We start from the raw sequence: 23,833 nt of genomic DNA on the forward strand, positions 1-23,833 counted from the left end.
CCAGCTGGCCACTCGCAACCACGACCACCGCCCTTTCCCCCGCACCATGCGCCATTGTTCTGAACCACCCACTCGCTCCCATGCCATGCCCCATTGATCTCAGCCAGCCACTCGATCCCATAACCGGCCCCCCACCATGCCCTGCTCCATTATTTCCAGCCACCCATTCACTTCTGAGACCAACCCCTCCCCCATGCCATGCCCCATTATTCCCGGCTGGCTGCTTGCTCCTGGGATTGACCCCCGCCTCAGCGCCATGCCTCATTGCCCCCGGCCGGCCACTCGCTACTGGGACTGCCGTCTGTGCTGTGCCCCATTGTACCCAGCCACCCATTTGCTCCTGAGACCAACACCCTACCCCCGCACCATGCCCCATTGTTCCAAACTGGCCAGTTGGTCCCTAGACCACCACCCACCACGCCATGACCCTTTGTCCGTGGTCAATCACTTGCTTCCGGGACTATCCCCTGCATTGTGTGCCATTGCCCCTGGCCCACCACGTGCTTTGGGAGTATCCCCTAGAGAACAGGGGCCTGGAGAACTCTGCCTCCCTGCACCAGCCTCTCCGCCCCTGCAGTATGCTGAGTCTCTGAGGTAAAATGCACCCTCCCTTGCAACCAAGAGCTCGCTCAGCTGACGGGAGCCCACCCAAGGTCAGTAAAAGTAGGTGAGCCTGATGAACCCAGTACCAGAAGCAGCAGCAAGATACCTCCCTCACGCTCCTCCTGCACAAGTCATTGCTTGCTTCCCCCCGCACACACACGGAATGAAGATTTCTAAGATGAAACTCTCTTCAGACAGGAGACGAGCGTGGTGAGCTCAGAAACCCAACCCAACAGGAGCGGCATCAAGAATTCACCCTTTTCCTACACAACTCACATCCCCTCCCATCTCCGTAATACTGACTTTCTGAGATAATAAAAATCTTACCCTTCAATAAGCCAAGACTTCTCTAAAATTGATGTACAAAATAGTATATATAAGGCTAACCTAACAGCAGCAGGAAAAAAAAGCCTCCTGAACAATTCACTCCCCTATTGAAAATTAAAATCCTGAGGTAAAATCTTTCCATATCCACAGCAAGGACTCTTTTGAACAGAGCACAAATGTATTGATTATTTGGAAGAATGTACTGAATTATTCCAAACATTGGCACAGTTCTACTGTGTTTTCATGATCTGGAGTGATTAAAATATCAGAAAAAGTTAATGGAGCAAAGCAGCAACAGTTCAGGTCTTTTGAATGGGAAGTTTATTTTTAAAATACTTCCAGATGGTTCTCTGGCTAAAAAGACAATTCCCAGTACAAGTGCAAGGCCGAGTTCCAATGCCAACGAAGTACTTCAATTCTGCAGTACCACCTATGTGCTAAGCATGCTTTTGCCCACAGATCTTGTGCTACAGATAACCCACCGCCAGCAAATGAATCCAGCCAACTATGACAGAGTACGATTACAGAGTTTCAGGATCGCTACAAACCCATGGATCAAAGAAAGTACAACAGCTTAACCAATGCTATTGCAAAGTGGATAGCTATGGACTGCAGACCACTCAGCATTGTAAATGACAGGGGGCTAAGAGATGTTAATCAAATTGCATCTTCCAATCAGTCATATACATTGCCTCCTGAGGAACCATTGCATCACGAATACATGACATATATGACAACAAGAAAACTACAAAGTTGGAACTTCTGAAAAATACACGAGCTGTTGCTTTGACTCGTGATCACTGGATATCCTTGAGCAATCACAGTTATCCTGGAGTTACAGCACATTTGATTGATGCTGCATGGACACTGCAGTTGTTTGCTATAACAGTAACGCATACTGAAGAGAGACATTATACTGAAGCATGTGCAGAGCATTTCTTGGATGTTGCAAAAGAAGGGAATATTCAAGAAAAAGTAGCAACAATTATTACTGACTGCATGTAACATGGTAGCAGCCTGCCTTTCGAACACGACATTAACCGTTCACAGTCTGCAGCAAAATCCATTACAGTAGCGCTCAGTGATGGTGGTTTTGAAAACGCGCTGGCAAAATGTAGAAAATTTGTGGGCCACTTCAAACTCAGTCCAGCTAACAGTACAGAGCTAGGAATACAAGAAGCTGTAATGGACAGAAACAAGAACCTCTTGTACAAGATATTTCAACCAGATGGAACTCCACATTGGCTATGATTCAGCCTGCTTTGCAATAAAGCCACTATCACAGTCACACTAGCTCTTCAAAAGCACCATCCATCAGTGCTGAGAGATAAGGATTTTGAAAAACTACAGAGGCTAGAAACACTACTTGTAACTGTACTCCTTGAGGGAGAATTATATATCTCCTGTTCTTTGGTTTTACCCGCATTCTGCCATATATTCCATATTATGTCAGTCTTAGATGATGACCCAGTATATGTTGCTTGATTTAAGAACACTTTCACTACAGATCTGACAAACCTTGCAAAGAATGTACCACCAATTTGAGATCTCTAAAGATAGTTATAGCACTCAACCCAAAGGTTTAAGAATCTTCCAAAATCTGAGAGGGACAAGGTGTGGAACATGCTGTCAGAAGTCTTAAAAGAGCAAAACTCAGATGTGGAAACTAAAGAACCTGATGCAGAACCCAAACCACCAAAAAAATAAAAAATCAACCTTCTGCTGGTGGCATCTGAGTCAGATGCTGAAAATGAACGTGTTGGTCCGCACTCTATGGATCATTATCGAGCAGAACCCATCATCAGCATGGACGCATATCCTCTGGAATGTGGTCGAAGCATGAAGAAACATATGACTGTTTAGCGCATTTAGCATATATATCTTGCAACACCACCTACAACAGTGCCATGCAAATTCCTGTTCTCACTTTCAGGTGGCATTTAAACAAGAAGTGTGAAGCCTTATCTCCCAATAATGTAAACAAACTTGTTAGTCTTAGCGATTGACTGAACAAGAAGTAGGACTGAGTGGACTCGTAGGCTCTCAGGTTTTATACTGTTTTGTTTCTGAGTGCCAATATTTTTTTACATAATTCTGCATTTCTAAATTCAACTTTCATGATGATATTGCACTACAGTACTTGTATGAGGTGAATTAAAATACTATTTCTTGTTTTTTTTACAGTGCAAATATTTGTAATAAAAATATAAATTAAGCACTGTACACTTTGTATTATGTTGTAATTGAATTTTTGAAAATGTAGAAAACAAAAATATTTAAATAAATTGTATTCTATCATTTTTTCAATTGCACAATTAATCATGATTTTTTTAAATTGCTTGACAACCCTATTAATGACTAATCTAAATCTCCTTTGCTGCAAATTAAGCCAATTACTTCTTGTCCTACCCTTAATAGACACAGTTTAATCGCCATTCTCTTCAAAGGCCCTTAACACATCTGAAGAACTATCAGATTCCTCTCCCTGCCTTCTTTTCTCAAGATTATACATGCCTAGTTTTTTTGAAGTGGTTCTCATAAATCATACTATCTAAACCTTTTATCCTTTGTGTTGTTCTCTGGACGCTCTGTGTGTCCACATCTGTCATGTGTCCCACTGCTGCTACACCACCTCTGTACGTGATCTTGTTGGTTCTCAGCTAAACATTTCTTTGCATAACGATTTATAAGTAGATGAGCAGTTCCACCAGTGCTTCCTGAGATCCTTCTGTAACATTCAATAGCATGTAAGAATCCCCAACGTAGTGGTCCTTGAAAGATACCAAATCTCAAGCATGGAAGGCATGGAGCCCAGTTTTAGTGGGCCGGACATGTCAGGAGGATGGAGAACATCAGAATTCCTAAAGCTGTGTTTTACAGCCAATAGAAAAACAGACAAAGATCACAAGGAAGGCCACATCTGAGATTTAAGGACACCCTTAAACAAAACCTTAAGTCCTGCAACATTGATACCAACAGGTGGAAAGATGTGGCCCTCGATAGAGTCAGTTGGATACAGCATTGTCACTTAGCCATCAAAAACTTCAAAATCAAACATGCGAACATAAGGGAGGAAAAGAGAGAAAGGCAATCCCAGTGATTCCTGTGGTCACATCTGCAGATCAAGGATTGGCCTTATTTCGCACAACCGTACACACAAATAAACTTAGTCACAAAGAGCTGTTGATATAACTCATTTGTCGTCATCAACGGGAGACTCCATTATAAGTAGCTCAATTATACTTTTGTGCACATCACTGCATATCATAAAATGGTATGCACAAGACAAGTGTCATCACATCTGTTTGTGTGCAAATATATTCAACTTGCCAAGCCGTCAGCAAGAAACTTAACTGAAGTGGATCAAGTGAAAATGACCAATAAGATTAGTACTGTAAGGATTTGTCAACAAGAACTGGGGAAAAAAACATCCTGTTTACTACACTGCAAGGTTTCATTTCTTTTGTTTCATTTATTTATTTTTAAACACAAGGTTAAAATGTTTCTATTGGAAACAGTCTATTTAATATTTTGTGGAATCAGCATAAACTATTTTCTACACCAATACAACTTGTCACTAACGGTAATATGACTTCTTGGGTTAACCAGCCAAGTAAATAAATAATTACATGAATGCCATAAGCACATATCTACTTATACTGTACTTCACTAACCATCTGTACAGAATATTTGACTCTTACATAACACTTTACAGTTAAGAGACTTTATAAACTTTAACCTGATCTGTGGTAGTTAAGAAATAGACAAAGGACAAAAAAATCAAATCAAATTAGCAGCATATCTGAGATTATTAGAACACAGGTGATCCTGAGCCCCAGACTACACTGCTGCCCATATACTGCCATACCACTTATGTCTGTGATTTTGTCAGCCTCTGTTTGCCACTGGAAGTGTCATTTTTCAGATAAGAGATAAAATTTAATACTTGACAGTTTGGTTATTTTTATGGCATTTTCCACAAGAGTAAAGATATGAACCCAAGTGTCCTGTACAAAATCTAATTTAGGTAATTATGTTCTGCCTACCAAAAATATTCTCACCATAGTTCTAAATGGAGAGATTGTTCACTTACCCACCTAAAAAGAACTGTAACATTACAGTCGTCTTTGTTATTGGCACAGAATGGCTGCAGCATTTTACCTCAATGCTGGCTGTATAGTTGTATATACTCTGTAAATTGTTCTGGGGTCCTTCAAGTTGAAAGGCATTATATAAAGGCAGATTAATTCTAACAGGTAACATCAGAAGAGACTGTGCTGGATCATGGTGCTTTCCCTGGTTCTTGACAGCTTTTAACAAGGAGCCTAAATCTTGCTAATTATAGCAATGGCAAAAATGAACAACTTTTTCCATTTATGTTAAGTAGGCTCCTTTGGCCAGAGCAGAAAATAGTATACAGCGACTATGAAACATTACATCACTGCTTCTAACAGCCTGCCATAATTCCAAATAGAAGGCAAGTGCATCTACTGTGCTGAAAAAAAGTACATCATAAAATACCAAAGTATTAGAAATGAAAATAAAATATGCTCTTTCAACTCATGGTATTTGCACTGTAGTGAGCCTGAGCATATAGTGGTAACAGTGATTCACCTGTGAGTTAAAAGTGAAAGCACTGGGAACTCCTGGAAACCCCGAAGAGGTTGTGTCCAGTTGATCCATGTAATCATAGACTCTAGTCATGCTCCTGCCCCTCTCCCAAACACCCTTGGAGCCTAACTCTGTTGCATATAGGATACGGAGTCTAGATGCATGTCCACTCAACAGCTGCTCCCCTCAACACAATGGGACCTATGGCAGTAATGCTGCCTTGCATAGTCTTCTGTTGCTCTTATGATCAAGGTGAAATTCACTCCAAATTAATTTATTTGGGGCTGTCAGTCTCAGGACCAAAGCAGCAGAAGGTTGAAGTTCTGTTCAAGGATGACTCTTGACAGCACTTACCTCTTCCATAGTAGTCCAGCACTTGCTGTTACTGCAGCTGTTCCTATGAAAGCTGCCATCATAAGTCTTCGCCTGCTTCTGGTGGGATGTGCCATTCCATGGTAGCATCGGGAAACAACCTCTCGTCCTGCCACAGCAGCAAGAACTCGAAGGCGAAACATCCTATCAAGTAAGGGAAACAAATTACTATTGCAAATAGTGTGAGTGCTGCAGTACAAAAGCAATTCAATTTTTCATTACTTTCCTCCTCCTTCCAACTAGGTATCCTCCAAGACTAAGATGTGAAATTGCAGACGTTATTAATTTGCACAAGCCCAGCAGATGCTCCTTGATATCATGACTCAGCTGTATATTCAGTTCTACTTACAGCAGTTTTTACTCCAAATTCTCCAAAACGTTTAATATATTAAGAGAAAATATTTGTTTATTTTTCTTCAAGTATCAGTGTTATAAATGGAAAAATGGGCCATAGAGATAAGCACTGCAAATTAATACAATCCATTCTGCCTAAAACACAAACTTAGAAGGCAAGCTAAAAATTAACAAATTTTACTTAATTGAAAAAGCCAGAAGGCTCTTCATTATATTTATTTAAATGACAGGGGAGTAGGGGGTTATCTAGCCTCGAGCTCGACAATCAGACTCTGCTTTGACTAAATGTTATAAATACGAAGTTTGTCTTTTAAAATACAATATGTGCTTCACTGCCCTGCAGAGAGAGAGTTTTTCAGAAAAAAAGAAGAACTGAGCTCCTGATCTAACTGTTATTAAAATAGTAAAATCAATAAATGACAAAGACTGCATCTGACAACAAGACACCCTCTACAGGAGACACCTGTAGGAATCACAAAAAGAGAAATATTTAAAATAAAAATGACTTCTGCACTGTGCAAGCTCACAAAATGCAACTCTGAATTTCAAAGAAACAACACTCAGGAAAAAAGTGTTGCATCTTTTAGTGAAGAAAAATCCTTACTGAACTAATTAACATGCCTATCAAATCTCTCCAAATGGGTTAATGCATTACAATACCCTTAATACAAAAAGGCCTTTACAGTATTTTCAGGGATAAAACCTCTAGTTCAGTGTTTCTTAACCTGGGGTTTTAGAGGGGTCGCAAGTGCAGAGCTGGTATTGGGGGTGGCAAGAAAGGCAATTGCCTGGAGCCACAGGGGCGCCATGAAACCAAGTTACATGCCTCAGCCCCGTGGGGGTGGCACTCAGGCTTCAGGGGTACAGTAGTTTGGAAAGGTTAAGAACCACTGCTCTAGTTGCTTTAAGAAATTAAGAACCTCTTCAACTTCATTCTCTCTACTTAGTTTTTAAACATACTCTTATTATCACCTTTCACAAACATTTACTCACCTGCTCAAGACCAAGACAAAGTGAGGCGAACCAACAACAGTCAATACAAAGTAGTGCCTACAGATCCAATTAGCGTTTTACAGTGCAAGCAGCAATACAGTCCTATTAGACCTGCACTGCAGCTTTACTAAACAGTGAGCTTCTAGTAATAACGTTCAGACTAATTTGCAAACAAATCTTTATGCTAGAGAAAACACACACCCCCGCCCTAAAAGCCAAAGTTAATTTAAATGTATTTATTTTTTCCTCAACTTACAGTAGTATCTAGTTCTGGATATTGAGATGTCAACTGTTGGTGTGAATTTAGCAGAGAAAGCAACAGATCATTGTTAAACATTCATAACACCATAACTCTGCATGATACTTCTCAGAGCAAAAAGGTATAATTCCTGCCTGAGTTTAGTCTGAAGTTAGATAAATGCGGAACAAGAAACGACAAGGAGAGAGGAGGGTTAATACAAATAATGAACAAATCATGTCACTTCTGATTCTTTTAAACAGACTAAAGTAAGGCAAGAGAGGAGGAGTAGGCAGCACTGGAATGGATACTAGGGAAACAGGGTTTTTAAGAAAGAAGGATCTGAGGGAGCAGCACAGGATAAAGAACGTCATTCTAGCCCTGTGGAGTAGTGTGAAAAGAGATCTATGAAGGTTAGAGTAGAGGCAGAAGCATAGGAAATAAGAAGGGAGGGCAGAGCACTAGGAAAGGAGATATGAATGTAGTCACAGTGCAAGGCTGCCCAGACCTTTGGGAGAGAGATGAGGGGTTTCAACTTTATATGGAAAGAGTCAGCCTTCAACAGATCTGTGGTAACATGCAGCTTCAGATCAATGGATTCTTAGCAGACTGACATGCAAGACAATGGTCTTATCCTTCAGTCAGATTACCACTTCTGTAAATACCTTGAAACAGCTCTTTCAAGCTCAACCAATAGCACACTATTTAAAGTAACATTTAGCTAGGGACACTTGTTCACATGCAGTATTTGGGTAAAGACAGAACCCCAAAGAGAACCATCTGTTCATTCTTTATCAGCGGTCTATGGACAACATATCTGAAGTCACTGCCCTCTTGGCGGGACATCCCATATTATAAGATTACAATATTTCAGTAATTGAACAAAACTAGAAATCTTTAGAAGTAATTTATGAAACAGCTTAAAAGATATCTGGAATACCAAACACCAGGGAGAAGTGCAGACAAAGGTTTTCAATGTGTTGACATCAAACCACATCAGATTTGAAGGCAACTTAATAATTTTCTTTTCCTGTCGGCTTGATTGTAGGGGGCAGAAAGGAAAGTGTTTGCCATAAGGCCTCGACAACCTCCACAAACCCTTATGGACTGAAAAGGCCACCCCAGACAGAGCTGCTGGCGCCAAGATATCAAAGAGCATATTAGCAGGCCCCTTCAGCTCTTCCACTTCCAAGCCTAAATTTGCAGCTACTCTCTTGAGCAGCTCTTGATGCGCTCTGAAACGGACTTGTGGCATCATAGTGGAGGGTTCCACTACTGTATCATCAGGTGAGAATGATGATGATACAGGTAAGGGTGAAGTAAATGACTCTTCCTCCCCAGCAGGAGTAGTCTCTTATGGGACTACCACTGTTGCCTCCACAGTTTGGTCTGGGTCCTCGTCCAGGTCTGGAGGCGGATGCGATACTGTCACTGACCATCTGTTAGATGCTGCAAAGAGTGATTGTTGCACCTGTGACCCTGGAGCGGGTGGGAACCTCCACAGGGTGCACAACTGCCATGGTCCAGGCCATTGCGCATGTCCTTCTTTGGGGCTGGGGAGTGCCCTCTTCCAGTGTGCAACTTATAATGCCTTTTCTTCAGTACTGGGGGATGGTGACTGGTGCTGGGGCGAACTTAGTGCTGGAGAAGCGCTTTGAGTCAATGCTGACGTGCTGGGTCCTGAGTCCAAATGGCCTGGCTTGGAGGCCAGTCTGAGAGCTGACTCCATCAGAAGCACTCTTAGTCTAATACCAGAGTCTCTCTTAGCACGCGGTCTGAAGTTTCTGCAGATCTTGCACTTATCCCAGACGGGGTCTCACGGAGGCCCCTTAGGCTGCTCTAGTGAGGATTGTTCAAGGGCATGAGCTTCTTATACGAAACACAGTTTGACGCCTAATGACCGAGACATGCCCCTTCCCTTGGGCTATGTCCCCTGGAGGACTAAAACTACAACTACAAACTCTAAGTTATTTAACAAAAACTATATACGCTAATGCTAAAAGGGAAACCACTGGTAGTAATGCTTGCTGAGGCAAGGGACGTTCCAGCACCATCATGGGCGGTAAGAAGGAACTGAGAGGAGGGACCGGTGGCGCCCCTTATACTGGTGCATACAAGTGCTTGAGCTGGCCCTATGGATACCACTGAGGGGAAAAAGATCTCTGGCACTGATGCACGTGGCACACGCACATCTAACATGGAATGGACATGAGCAAGCACTCGAAGAACTGGCAAATATTGCATCTGCCAATACTAATTTCTTTGTGGCATAGAGGTGGTGAGGAAAGGGCAGTTTAAGCAATTCTTAAACATCTAAGTCCCTGGACATAAGGACCTTCAGCCATAACTACTGTTTCTGTCATTTTATAAGACAAATCTTCAGAGACTACTACTACGCTGAATGAACAAAAAAAAAAAAAAAAAAAAAAAAAAAAAACACATTATTAGCATTTAAATGAGATAAATCAAAAAAGTTTACTCTAAACCTCTGCTCAGGAGAGCCCTACAATTACAACTGCAGAGCATGTTTAATTAAAAGTTTTTCCTAGGTCAAAGATACATCTCTGGTAGATAAGGGAAACTACAGCTACTTACACTGCCCTAGGAAAAAACATTCTCTCACTAGCAGAAAAACCCACTGGCTTACCAGATGCTTAACAGAGAGCTTTGTCATATTCTCTGTCATTAGATGTCAGCTGTATGAACAAAACTCATTCCTCAGAAATCTTATATTTACCACTAACAATGTTTCTCACAACAGATAAACAAAAACGTATCTTTTAGACAAAAAACTGACCTTCACAACTCTGGAAACATGTTTACCTAGTTAGTTACTCACTGGTTGAAGTTAGTACAGAACCACAAGAATCCTTCCTTGTCCTTCACCTTCAAATACCCAACTACACGCAATCTCCCTCTTGAGCACCAAACAAGGTGATAAACATGATTCTGAACCAAATCATGCCCACTACGGATGCCAGCCTACTCAAGGAGCAAGCTTATTTTTGACCACACAAGTTTCTACAACCAGGTCCTGGCCCTCACCACAAACATCAAGGCCGGATTTGACCAGTACTGCTTTCATCTATTCCTCAGAGGCCTATGACACAGTACGGAAGAAGGGACTACTACTGAAACTGGCCAAAGTGATCCCATGTGCAGATTCTCAAGTTGCTGAATACCATGCTTAGCAGCTGAAGAATGTGTGTATACCTCAGACACCAAACTAGCAACCTGCACGCTTTGAATAATGGTCTACCACAAGGCTCTGTACTTGCTCCAACACTCTTCTATATATGAGCAATATGCCTGAAACAATGGTGTAGAAGTTTGTGTACGCTGACTATTTGGCACTCACAACACAAGCCCATAGCTTTAAAGAACTTGAAGCGTCCCTTACATCAAACCTTAAGATGACGGAGGAGTACTTCCAAAAGTGGCAGCTGTGACCAAATCCAGACAAATCGATATTCTGCTTTCTACCTTGACAACAGAATTGCACAAAATATTCTGTCAAGTTTTGTGGTGAAACTCTGCATTATGCTAACATACCTCAGTGTCATTCTTGACCGCACACTGGCCTCAGGAAAGTAGCCTCTAAAACAAAGACTCCCAAACATTATTCAAAAGTTAATGGGAACAAACTTGGGATCAACTGCCCCAGTGCTATGAACATTGGCACTGGCCCTGATGTACTCAGTTGCAGAGTACTGTGCACCGGTGAGGACAAGAAACTTCCAGACCCAATGTGGATATGCAGCCGAATTAGACAACGAAAATCAGGGGAACTTTAAAATCAACACCTCTACTGTGCTTTCTGTATTAGCAAACATCAAACTTCCATCTATCCATCAAGACATAGCCACAGTATGAGAATTAAAACATGCCAAAGACTACCCAGAACTTCCTATCCAACAGATTAGACAACATACCCCAACAATTCCTGAAATTGCCAAAACTACTATGGACTACACATGACCACCTCAGGTGTATGAATCTGGCCTGGGAATGGCAAAAGTGTCTGGACCTTATCTACCATTCCAAACAAGCACATTATTACTGACCCAACAAGCCACCCTCCGAGTTTCAACCTGCCATGCAGACTTTGGACCACAGTGAACCACATCTGAACTGTATTCAAGTCAGCACTCCCCAATCCTAGGGTACTTAAGGAACTAGCTGAAGCAATCTCGGAAAATTTAGCAATTATCTTTGAAAGCTCCTGAGGATGGGAGAGCAGAGAAGGGCAAGCATAGTACTTATCTTCAAAAAGGGAAACAAGGAGGACTTGGGGAATTGTAGACCGGTCAGCCTAACTTCAATACTTGGAAAGATACTGGAGCAAATTATCAATCAATTTGCAAGTACCTGGAGGATAACAGGATTATAAGGAATAGTCAGCATGGATCTGTCAAGAACATATCATGCCACACCAACTTAATTTCCTTCTTTGATAGGATTTCTGACCTAGTGGATGTGATATACCTTGATTTTATTAACGTTTTTGTCACAGTTCCTCATGACATTCTCATAAGCAAACTAGGAAATGTGGTCTAGATGAATTTACTAAAAGGTGGGTGCACAACTGGTTGAAAGACCATACTCAGAGAGTAGTTATCAATGGTTTGCTGTCAAACTGGGACCATTACAGTGCTCTCTTTATTCACTACAAATTTGCAAGTGTTGATTTTGGCCCCTGATGAAGGACCTCTCACTAGAGGACCCAAAAAAATCCAGTCTGCTCAGCACTGTACAAACACAGAGGAAGTCCCCACCATTCAAAGTTCCCAATTTAGTGCAGAGTGTGGTGGTGAATTTATGACATGGGAGCTCAAACTGAGATTCTACCAATTCATCTCATCTCAGGGCTACCACTCATCCATTAGTTGGGAACACTTTTTAGTCCCTGTTAAAATTGGGCAAGATTCAAGCTGGTGATTTACAGGTGAAAGGCACTGTAGCTCATCAGCAATACCCAGAGGCATCCAGTCCCCCAACAAAGCTAACATTACACCTTCAAGAATGAGGTTTACTTTCTGGAAAGATTTATTTGAGTGAGTTTTGACATTTTTAGAGCATGCAGAGAGTCTTCCACAGCAAAATTCTCCCACATATTGCTCTCAATTTCACACACTCAATCAGCTGCACTTTGTTCATAAAGTGACAGTTCCCATGAAGCAATACAAATTATAAAAGTGAAACAGTAAAACAAATATTAGCACATCCAAATTCACTTCTAAATACGTTTTACTGCACTTGTATACTTTCTTTTCACCCCCATGTGTCACCAGCAGTGTCTGAACCCAAAACATTCAGATCCACGGCACACACCTTTTTACTTTCTCTCTGAGTAACTGATGCGGGGGGAAGCATGATGTTATCCTCTATGTCAGGAGTTCTCAAACTTTTTTTGCTGGGATCCCCTCTGAAAATATTTCAGGCTGTGACGATGACCCCCCCCCCCGCCCATGCCATGCTACCCTACCAGCATGCACAGGTGCTGACAGCTCATGACCCTCCCGTAACAACCTTGTGACCCGCTGCAAGTTTGAGAACTCCTGCTATATGGACCAGCCCATACAATGAGCCACAATACACATTGCCCATAGGTTACACCATTATTTCTGAGACAACAGTGGAAAATTGAGTATCAAGATCCGTCATTTCTCTTCTTGGTTCTAAAAGCAGATTATGGACTATCCAAGGTGTCGGCAACCTATGGCACGCATGACCATTTTGAGCAGCACACTGTGCCTGGCCCCAAAGCAGGGCTGCACCGCGGCCGCTCCTCCCTTCCAAACCCACCCCTCTCCCACATGGCGGGTGGGGACTGGGAGGACAGGAGGCTGAGGAGCCGGTCAGTGCACCACTGGCCCTGGCCAGGAGCCGTGTGGTAACCACTCTTCCCCACTGCGGACCAGGGCACTGCTGGGCCCACATGAGAGAGGGGCAGCTGCCAGGGATGTCAGCAGGGTCCAGCTCCTCAGAGGAGGGCCTGGCCGGGGCCCGACTGCCTCCCAGGTACACCACTATCGCAGCAGGGCAGGAAGCAGGAAACTGGCCCGCAGCCCCCCTGCCACCTAACACCCTGGCTGGGGTGCTGGGCCCATAGCAGGAGGGTGGGGAGGGGAGAGTTGGCACCCCCCTTTCAAAAGGTAGCTGATCTCTAGACTATCAATTGCAGACAGGATAGCCTAACAGAACTACTCTCCATTTGGGTCATCTACAGGGACTGAACGTAGGACCTCTGGATATAAAAGCATGAATTTCTACCACTAAAAAACCAGATCTTAGGACGGAAACAGTAGCAAAGAGCCATGAACATATGTAGTCTAGCTGGGTGGAACAGAGCCATACCAGGTTAGCGTGGATTATACATGCACCTAATTTGACATGTTCCTTCTGCAAGGCTGTGCAAACTGGAAGAGGCTTGGCTCTGCTATATGAGACCTGGTAGTTCCTGGTGGATAGTTCCAAGCTCTGTTTGAAGTGACCTCAAGCAAGTTCTCAGTAAAACTGATGAACATTTACACACAATCAATAAGGCTGGAAACCTGGACTCATAAGCACTGGGAAGTTCACAAAAAAATATTAACAGCCATCATCACTGAAAGAGCTAGGACGATAACTTAAGGTTTCTGGACTTGCAGTTTAATGCACTTCCCATTAGGATATAGCCCATAGCACAAGTCAGTCTCTTACTTGCTTTCCAAAAATCATGTGAAGGCTTTTTGCATCATTGTGTGAGTGCCTGCAGCAACGACCAAAAAAATCACATTACTCACAATAAGTTTGCAAAAGTTGGCAACATCATCCCTCCCTGTCCCATCCTCTCCCCATCCTCCACACACACACAGCCCTGGAATGGGTCAGCAATAGCTGAGGATCACAACTGTGCACCTGCATGCATCACTTGCTCAGCAGCAAAGGGACACCGACTAACATCACAGTATCTCACCAATTCTATTCTGGGCTTCTGCTGATTCTTGCCAGGTGCCCCAGTATTATAGATATAATACACAAATTCAATGGGAAGGAGAAACAGGAAAGTGAAACAAGGGAAAATACAAGAAACAAACCCAAGGGAGTCAAGATAGAGAGGAAAGGACAAACTCAGTTGGAGGAAGAGTTCCACTCGTGGTCTAAAGTATGACAACACATCAATGCATAACCAATTTTGGTCTCTCAAGCCACGATCCCCCAAAACACTAGAACATGTATAATTTCAAAGGACTATTCATGTACTTAAAGTTTTGCTGGATTGGGTCCTTATTCTTTGGGCCAGAAGTTAGAGAACTGTGAGGAGCACTTTAAAATGTTGAATGAGGTTCTATAGTTAACTTATGGAGAGCATTAATTCTTCCTCATCTCTGGAGAGGGGAAGTAACTGCAATGCAAAGCATTTAAGAAGGAGCTATAGAAAATGCTTGAAAAAAATAGTTATGATGAGGTCTTAAGACAACCAGCCCCCTGCACTAAGGCATATATTAGAAAGTATGTAACCATCTTAACAAACAATATAGCGATACAATAGTGACAGTTGTGTAACACCTTACCCCACAAATAAATATGAATGAGCACTAAAACCCCATAAAGGAATTCATAGCTAACCTGGCAGACCCCACATAAGAATCTTAAACATTTCCAGGTTTTTATATAGAGCATATACATGTCATCCATGCTACAGTTATTTCACAATCAGACACCCATGCATAAGAAATTTTATGTGGCTTTAACTGCTTAAGATGGTTTCTTCTTTTACAGACTTGCTACTAAACCCAGATTCATAATGATTACCACGATCTGTAGTATGGTAGCATCCAAAGGTGACAACCAGGAATAAGGCCCTATGGTCCCAAATGCTGTATAAATATATGGAAAGGGATGATCCCTGCCCCAAAGATTTTACAATCTCATTAATGTTAGAGACCTGCAAACACAGCTAAAACTGGAAAAAGCTATTGCTCAGTTACTAGCCTGAATTTTCAAACAGAACAAACAAACCAGAAAAAAGAAGTGCTAAACAGATTTGGACATGAGATGTTGCTCTAGAACAAAGGCGACAAGCTGCCAGGCAATTGATTGAGGAAAGTGCCTTAAGATTCAGCTACCAAAGGAGGAGGACATTGAAATCTTTCCCATTAAATAATTATTTACTGTGAGGGTTGAAATACAAAGATTTTAAGAAAAATACGTTTGGCTGAATTACCATTGGATTTGTTAGCACCTCTTTGAACAATTAAATGAATTTTACGCAGCTTAAGTGAAAGTCATTCTTTCAATTGTATTGAAAAGTGCACCAACAAAAAATGTTTAAAAAAAAAAAATAGACAATTTAAAGTTTGTTAAATGAAACAAGGCAGATGATTCAACCCAACCACATATCCTGGGAGCAAGATGGGTGGGTCTTGCACAGCTGTGTCTATCTTTATGTTGTTATTTTATTATTGTAGTGCCTATGAGCCCTAGCCATGGACTAGGACCCCATTGTGCTAGGTACTGTACAAACATGGAACAGACAGTCCCTGCCCAAAGAGCTTTACTTCTGACCCTTGAAAAGCACACATTACTATGATTGCTGTGTTTAGTAGTTTTCAGGGAAGGCAGCCTTAAAATACGGAGATGCAAGTTACTTTCCCCCCCCATGAGTGCTGATGCATTTATTGTAGATTTAAATCTTGTCCCCACCAAAACATACCAGACGTGATTTTCAAAATAAATGCCATTTTCTATTTAAATAGCTAAATTATACATTTACAGGAACACTTTCTTCATTTAGGTCTACATTTTTCTTTAAGTTCTCTATCCAGATTTTTATTGACCTTTGCTGAAAAATAATACTTTTCATGGTTTCAGCTGAAGGGTCTATGGAGAGTTTTCTTTAACAATAACCTTGATCGCTTTCATTAGGTGTACATGGTTTGTACATTTTAAACAAAATCACTTGTCCTTCTCTTAATACTTTTCATTTACTAATCTCTCTTTCACTGACAGTGGTTATGTCAAGGTACCAATATAATATACTTTGCTCCAGAAATGAATTCTAGCTTTTAAAATGTATAGATCTGTATTTTCCTAGACTGACTCAGTAAGTATAGCTACACTTTCCCACAAGTCAGGATTTCAGCATGGCTGGTGCTGCCATACTTTCAGAAGAAGTAATGTAGGTAATCCTTTTATTAATTTACAGAGACACTTGAATTAAGTTTCAGAATTAAGATGAAATTTTGTAACAGAAGTAATTTATTTTGTGATGAGAGTTTGGTTTATTATTTCATCGTATTCAATTCAGAGAGAGGAATTCTTTTTCTTTGAGAGCAAAATTCAAATTGACTGACAGTCTACAATCCATCAATCCACAGCGTATACTACCTGATTGTATCAGAAACCCAAGCCACAGGCTGGCAAGTTATTTTTAACCATTACTGAAGTGTGGATTTGCCTTTCATTACCAACCTCAGCACCAGACATAAGAATCAATAAGGATATCAAGTGATTTGAATGGAAGCTTAAAGGATTTCACATATGCCTTCACCAAAAATATTTTACCCTCTACACTTTCTTCCCCTCACTCAAACTTATTTCTGCCCTTTAACAGTTAAAAGGTTATGTTCACACAATAGCTTAGAAAACAAAATCTTGTTTTCAATGCTTTTTCCTCCATGATTTACTAAGTATGTGTGAAAGATTGCACAGTTTAAGCCCCCAACCTTTGAAAGATTTACAGCATCACCTCCACAGTACTGCTAAGCTTTTGATGACCATACTGTCAGAGTCCCAATGTTGTTCCAGATTCACACAAAGTAGGGCTGGGCATTTTACCAGTCCAAATATAACTGGTCAACGGACTAGTCAAACTCTGATCAAATATTTGTCAATATAAAAATGCTCAAATATTTTAAGGCACTAATTTAGATGAACAGTAACAACAAAAAAGAATAAAAGATTCATGGTCTCCAATAGGCTTAGCTTTTGCTTTAGATAGATACTTATGCCTAATTACAAAAAACAAATTACTTGTTATTTTTGCCTCAGAAAAATGCAACACAATGAAATGAAGTTCTAAAAATAAAATTGCTTTTTAGCAATGTCAGATTAGCATTTAAATGTGAATATTATTCAAAACTGAACAGTTACAAAATGAAATAGAAGTGAAATGTTCTCTCTATGGGGGGGGGGGAAGGGGAGGGAAGACGTTTAATGACTATGAACCCTCCCCTCCCTTACCTATTACCTCCTGAGTTAATTTATATAGGGTTTTCCTATTTCCTGGCTTCTATTTAGGCTAAAGAAAAAAACTTGTGCGCTAGTTAGAGTGGTGGGAAAAGCATGATATGCAAAGCCAAGCAACAAAAGAAATCAAATAAAAATTATTTAAAGACAGATAGCTCAGTTGCTAGATGGACTTGTAAATGCTGTCAGATGTCAATCCTGAGAACTGCAACTTTTGAGAACCCAAATGAAAAGGAATACAGAAGCATGAACAAATTTGAGACATTAAAGTACAAATCAACTAACTATGAAGTTACAGTCTCATTGCACTAAAAGCAAAGCTAAAATCCTTCCACTTCACACTTCAATGGTTTAATCTCCAATACAGCATACTGGCTCAAGGAACAACTGTATTTTTCATGTAATCAAATATGGACTAATTTTTGCAGAAGAAACATTTTTAAATGCTCCCTTTTTGAACTTTGGTTGTTTTCCCTTACATTTCCTTGGGTTCCTCTAACTAAGGTAGGCTGAGGGTCTCCACCAGTCAAATTTCTGAGACATTTTGATTATTTCAGATATAGGACAGTTTTGAACATATGGTGTTAAGACAGTTATTCTTCTTGTTAAAAGTAACTGTTCTGAGATATGCCCAGGTTATCCAATGGAACTACTTGGTTCCATAAGCTGCTTCTACTTTTGATGAAAAAAGGAACACCTATTTTTGCCAAATTTTCATCTAAAATTTTTCAGTGAGCTCTATCCCTAATTCATCATACAAACTGCAAATACCCCTGGTGAGCTATAGAAGCAGGCTGGGCAGCATAGGGCACAGTCTGGCTAGAGACGAGAGGTTTAAACAGAGATTTTAAGGGGGCAAGGAAGGAAAAGAAGGTTGTGGGGCGAGCAACTTGTTCAGATATACTGGAATAGGGTGGGTTGCCCAGTGACCCTGTGCTGAGGCATTGACATTCGAAGGATTAATCTAGCACTGCTGCTTTGGTTCTCTAGGAAAATTATGACTGGCAACTAATGAGGTACTGAATGACTTAACTGGTTACATCTTGCTTTTCATGGTTTGCATCGGTGGAATGTGTGATCTAGCAATTTTAACTCAATCATAAAAGGTTTTGGGGAGAACGTACACCATTTGAATTTTTGGAGAATCAACAGAACAGCAACAGTGATCTTGGACATCTTGGTAGGAAGGGCAAGCTTACACAATGTTTCGCTTACAAATAGCTCCTTGATGACATTATTGCCACTGGACTTCACAGAAATCATGAAAATACTACACTGGATCTTTAAAGAGGCCATTAATAAGTAGTAAGAGAAACTAGAATTGAAATTGTTTCAGACAGAAAAAAGAATAATATTTATAACAAAAGGAAAGGTCCACCTAGAAGCTTCAATGGCTGTCCCCAAACTAATAACCCATTACACGCACAGTACAAGAAAAAACTAAACGAAGTTAAAAGGATTTATTGAAAGAGAACCAAAGAGAATGGCTTGTCATTTCAAAAAAAATACCTGAGGGTAATTCTTAGTGACCAAACATTTTCTTGAACAAGATGGTTTTGAATAAGCTGATGCAAGAAATCTGAGAAAAGCTTCTAGCAGACTGAGAAACTGAAGATTCAGCAGACTGATGCTATTATTCAGATACATTCTCTCTTAAAAGAAGCACATTATTATGCACATACAGTTTCTGTTTAGAAGAAGTGGACATGGTGAAGAATCTCAAGCTAGATATGGTATAAATTAGTAGTTCCCAACCTTTTTGGGTCGAGGGCCACAAATATTTTTACAATTCTGAAGGGCCACCAATCTATCAACTCATTAAAAATGTATTGATGTATACACCATTAAGGACTACAAATCACTACATATTTAAAGTAAATATTTTGCTGCTAATATGCTCATTTTTACATTCACTTTTTTACACCTACAAATTACCCACAGTATGTCACACACTCACAGACAAAGCACTAGTGTAGATGAGAGTGACTGTCATTACACACTGAAGCACATGTCCAGGCAGCTAAGTCACAGTGGGTGGCCTGCTAAGTGAAGGCCAAACCGTAAGGCACTGATTTTTTAGAGTCCTGGCCCTCCTCAAGCATGGTAAGTCCTGGCTGCTCCACCAACAGCACCCTCTTCTCCCCACTGCAGCCAGACAGAAGGAATCCTAGCTGATTTCCCATCCCCCTGGCTGCAGCAGGGAAACTGTACGCATCCTGTAGCCCTGTGCGCTTCAACTGGGTCCCTAGGTAGTGACTCCCTTCTGCAGCCAGGGGAATGGGAAATCAGTGCTCCCCTCCCTCTGACTCCAGCAAGGACCCCATCACCTATGGGCCCAGGAGGAGCACTTTGCCATGTCCCCTGCAACAGCCGGGAGAGAGGAGCGCAGATCTCCCATCTTCTGGGCTATAGCAAGAAGCCTGCACAGGTCTTTTAGTCCCACCTCAACACGCTCCATCTGAATCCATTAGGCAGCAGCTCCCTTCTGCAGCCAGCAGCAGGAGTGCGGCAGGCCACTTTGAAAGACCCCGCGGGCCACTTTTGGCCCCCAGGCCACAGGTTGGAAACCATTAGTATAAACTGTAGCTCTTTTCCCTCGCTAAATGGACAAACATTTGTTTTGTTACCATATTTGCCACGTCAGTTTGTGTACAAAAATATTGATGTTACTCCTTAGAGCAGTTTTCTCAACCTTTTCCATACTGTGACTCCATTTTCTATAAAAAGAATTGAGAGGCTTCATGGGGGGAAGGAGAGGGTGCCCAGGGCTATGGAGCACCTTGCTACTGTAACTTGTTCATAGAATGAGGAAGCCTTCCCTGTGTCTGTTGTGGTTCAGCTCCCCAGCTCAACTGGTCACAGGCAACACAAGAACCTCCCTCTGATCTCACAGGCCCCACTGTCACTTTACAGGTTAGCAACTAGCATATTCTAATTCTCAAGCACTCTGAGCATCTCATTGGAGTGTTCAGCCCCTGGGTCCACTAGATGCTCGCAATACTCACAAACTTCCAAACAGTAGACCCCAACTCAGATCATAGTTTAGCTTCATACACAGCACTTAGCTAGATTTATAGTTTATTTAACAAAGCACAGAGATTCAAGTAGTAGCAAGTAGAAGTATTGGAAATAAATGGTTACATATAAAATCAAATCATAACACACATTCTAGAGCCTAGACTTCGTTAACAAGGTACTCATGTCTTGTAGAGTATTGCTCATCCAAAATACTTGTAGTGCTTTACAGTCAGGCTGACCGTAACCCTCTTTTCATGAGACAAACACACTGTCAGTTTGTTTTCTCAGTGAAGGATCCATCCTTTGTCTTTATTAAAAAACAGGATACCCCCTTCCCGTTCGGCATACAACAAACAATACACAAGTCCCCACTTACCTCCTGCCTGAAAGGAACATTTCTTAAGTACGTCATCTCCTAGTGACGTGCCTTAACTCCAAGACCTTAAGAACACGTTTATTATAGATACAGAGCTCCTTAAATATTAGCTGTACATTCATTTCATAATGATTAAGACAACCTGTAGGCTATTGGCTTTCAGTAGAGACATCATCTGCCACTCTTTGGTGATCTTTTTGCAGATATCTGAAGCAGGGGATCCCTGTAAAACCCTATGCACGCTATGTGTGTTCTCTGCTAGCTGGCATCAAGTGATTCCTGGGTCACAGGAATCCTCTGATCAAGCCAAGACCTTTTTCCCTTTTAGCAATATGGGAAGCATATCACAGGAATCATTATCACAACTCCCAGGTTGAGATACACATAACCTATGCTTTGAAGCAGTGTATGTATATATTTTCTGCATTACAGAAAGTCATCAAAACCTGAAAACAAAAGTTAAATTTGTAAAATCTGCAGTGTCTTCTGTTTTATAAGCCAATGATAAGCTGTGTATTCAAAGGAAGAAAACAAGTCCCTTACAAAATTAAAAGTAAACTCTGAACTCTCAGTATTTTGATATTACAGCTACAAATTATTTGAGTAATCAAACTTTTTTAGACAAGAGCTGTACTAAATATTAACAAAAAGCTCCCTATAGAATCAAGAAAACTGAGAGGCCTAATTGCTTAGTGCACTGTGTTTTGCACCATAACATGAGAGATGTTGGCTGAAGAGCTTATTTTGACTATAAGTATTCTGAAGCCACCATCAAGAGCTTTAGCTTTTGCAAATAGCAGAATATACTTATCATGTTTAGTGCTCTCTAAACTGGATCAGTCAAAGATCATGCCTGCGTCCAATGAAAGATTCAGATTTTGTAGCATGAAAACCTTCATTTTCAAAAAAAGTAGTTCCTATATATTATGATTGCAACAGTAACCTTAAAAAGATACAAGAGTGACTATCTAAAACAGGAAACTACTGAGGTATGAAATGCTTCCATTCATCATAATAGCCTGTTAACGCTAAAGCCTGATAGCACACAGACAGATGTTCAAATAATTTCAATGTGCGATTGTATGCCTGATTTGAGTGTCCCCAGAAGGCTCCAAAACCAGACGGGAAATAAAATAAATCCCCATATTTTTTTAAAATCTCAGTTTAAATACATTCTTATGGGGAAGGAGGTGATATGCAAATTTTCAACTTTTGATATTGGCCACTCGATACAGATTAGCACTGGCGGCCAGCCACTGATGGCTGAAATCCCCAATGTAGATATGTTTTTTGTTTAGTTTTTTTTGGTCATTTTAAGAAAAGTATTGTGTGCATACAGTGTTAAAATGTTATAAGACAAATAGGAGCCATGGCTTTGTATGTAAGGTAATTAAGACAATCCTGAATGGATCTGGGACATGTACAATGGCCATTTCATAGACTCATCCTCCTTAGAGGGTACATTTGGGTAATACAAGTACAGATGAGGTCATGTGCAGGAAGATCAAAGGCAAGTTACAACTGCAGGACTTTACAAAGAGAAGCGGCTCTATATGCAGACTAAGCAGCTGTCTAGGGACACAGATTTCTGTAGACTCACCCTGGTTTCCTCCATGCACAGCAGCAGAAGATGAGGGCTGACAGTGTGGCCGGTTGGCAGGTGAGTGGGGGTTGAACGCCAGCTTGGGCTCTGAGAAGCAGTGCTCCTGCCCCCTCTCCAACACCAGTAAGATCACAGCCAGGGCTCAGTAATCCTCCTGATGGCACCACAAGCACTGCTGGGACTTCAGCCACAAGTGCAGCAACCCGCCCAGCTCCATGTCAGCACCCAGCCTGCAGCTACTGTTCTGTGCCCAGCCTCTGCAGCCCTCAGCTAGTCCCTGTCCTGACTGCTACCACCATGCTGGACTTGCACTGAAGCCACCACTTCAACTCCACCCGGTCTGGGCTCTGGATGCACTGCCACTGCGGGGGCTAAGACAGACAGCAAGGAGCTCATCTGAAATGGTGCAGGACAGCAGTTGTCGGGGGAGGCAGGCTGGGGTGCAGAGGGGCAGGTAGGGGGTTCAGAGTGTGGGAGTTCCTGGGGGCTGGGAATGCAGGGGCTGAGATATGGAGATTCCCACTCTGGCAAGTGGGAAAGAGCCTGCTGCCCCTGTGCAAAGGGGATCAGCACCCCCAGCCCAGCTGAGTTTGTGCAGGGTGGGAGGTCTATGCTGTTAACAGAGGCCATATGGGCTGGGAGCTGCCCCCTGCCAGTACCCAGGTTCCACTGTAGTTAAACTGTGTAACTCCGGGGAAGGAGCCACTGCGTTGTCCAGGTGTGCTGAGCCAGGGCCTGTCTATCTTGAGCCCTGGACAGCTGGTGCCAACCTCCCTAGAAAGCATCATTGGGAAGCACAGCCCCAGCTGGGGGAAATCGCCTGCCCAGGGAGCAGGTCTTGGGTAGGGCTGGGCAAGGACTTTCATTCTGGCCTGGCTGAGCCTGCCTAGACTGCTCCCATCCTATGGGGCCTGTCACCAGGGCCCAGCAACCTCTGCAACCCCAAGCTGAGGTCTGCCTCATCAGCCTCCGACCAGGCTGCACCAAGTTCAGGGATGTGGTGGCAACAATGGGAAGTGCTGGGAGTCTTCTGTGAACTTCTAAGAGGGTAGGAGGGGGGACACCAGTTTTGCCTAGGGTGGCAGATTGTCTGGAGCAGCCTCTG

General features: G+C 41.9%; 1 protein-coding gene across 3 annotated transcripts in view; it reads right to left on the reverse strand.

Annotated features, from left to right (window-relative positions):
- Positions 1–23,833, reverse strand: part of MICU1 (mitochondrial calcium uptake 1) — a 182,518-nt gene that overhangs the window by 147,676 nt on the left and 11,009 nt on the right. For 2 of the 3 annotated variants that reach the window (XR_010920665.1, XM_067552728.1), the window contains exon 2: positions 5,896–6,057. Coding sequence is in view for 2 of the 3 variants with exons in the window: in XM_067552728.1 (XP_067408829.1) it covers positions 5,896–6,056 (161 nt within the window). In the remaining variant the exon portion in view is untranslated. Of the gene's footprint in view, positions 1–5,895; positions 6,058–22,725; positions 22,840–23,833 lie in introns of those variants that run through there. The other variant, XM_067552729.1, reaches the window with a different exon arrangement.

Source organism: Emydura macquarii, unplaced genomic scaffold (genome assembly GCF_026122565.2).
Source record: "Emydura macquarii macquarii isolate MOO-44397 ecotype Brisbane River unplaced genomic scaffold, CSIRO-AGI_Emac_v2 contig_1390, whole genome shotgun sequence".
Classification (NCBI taxonomy): Eukaryota; Metazoa; Chordata; order Testudines; family Chelidae; genus Emydura; species Emydura macquarii.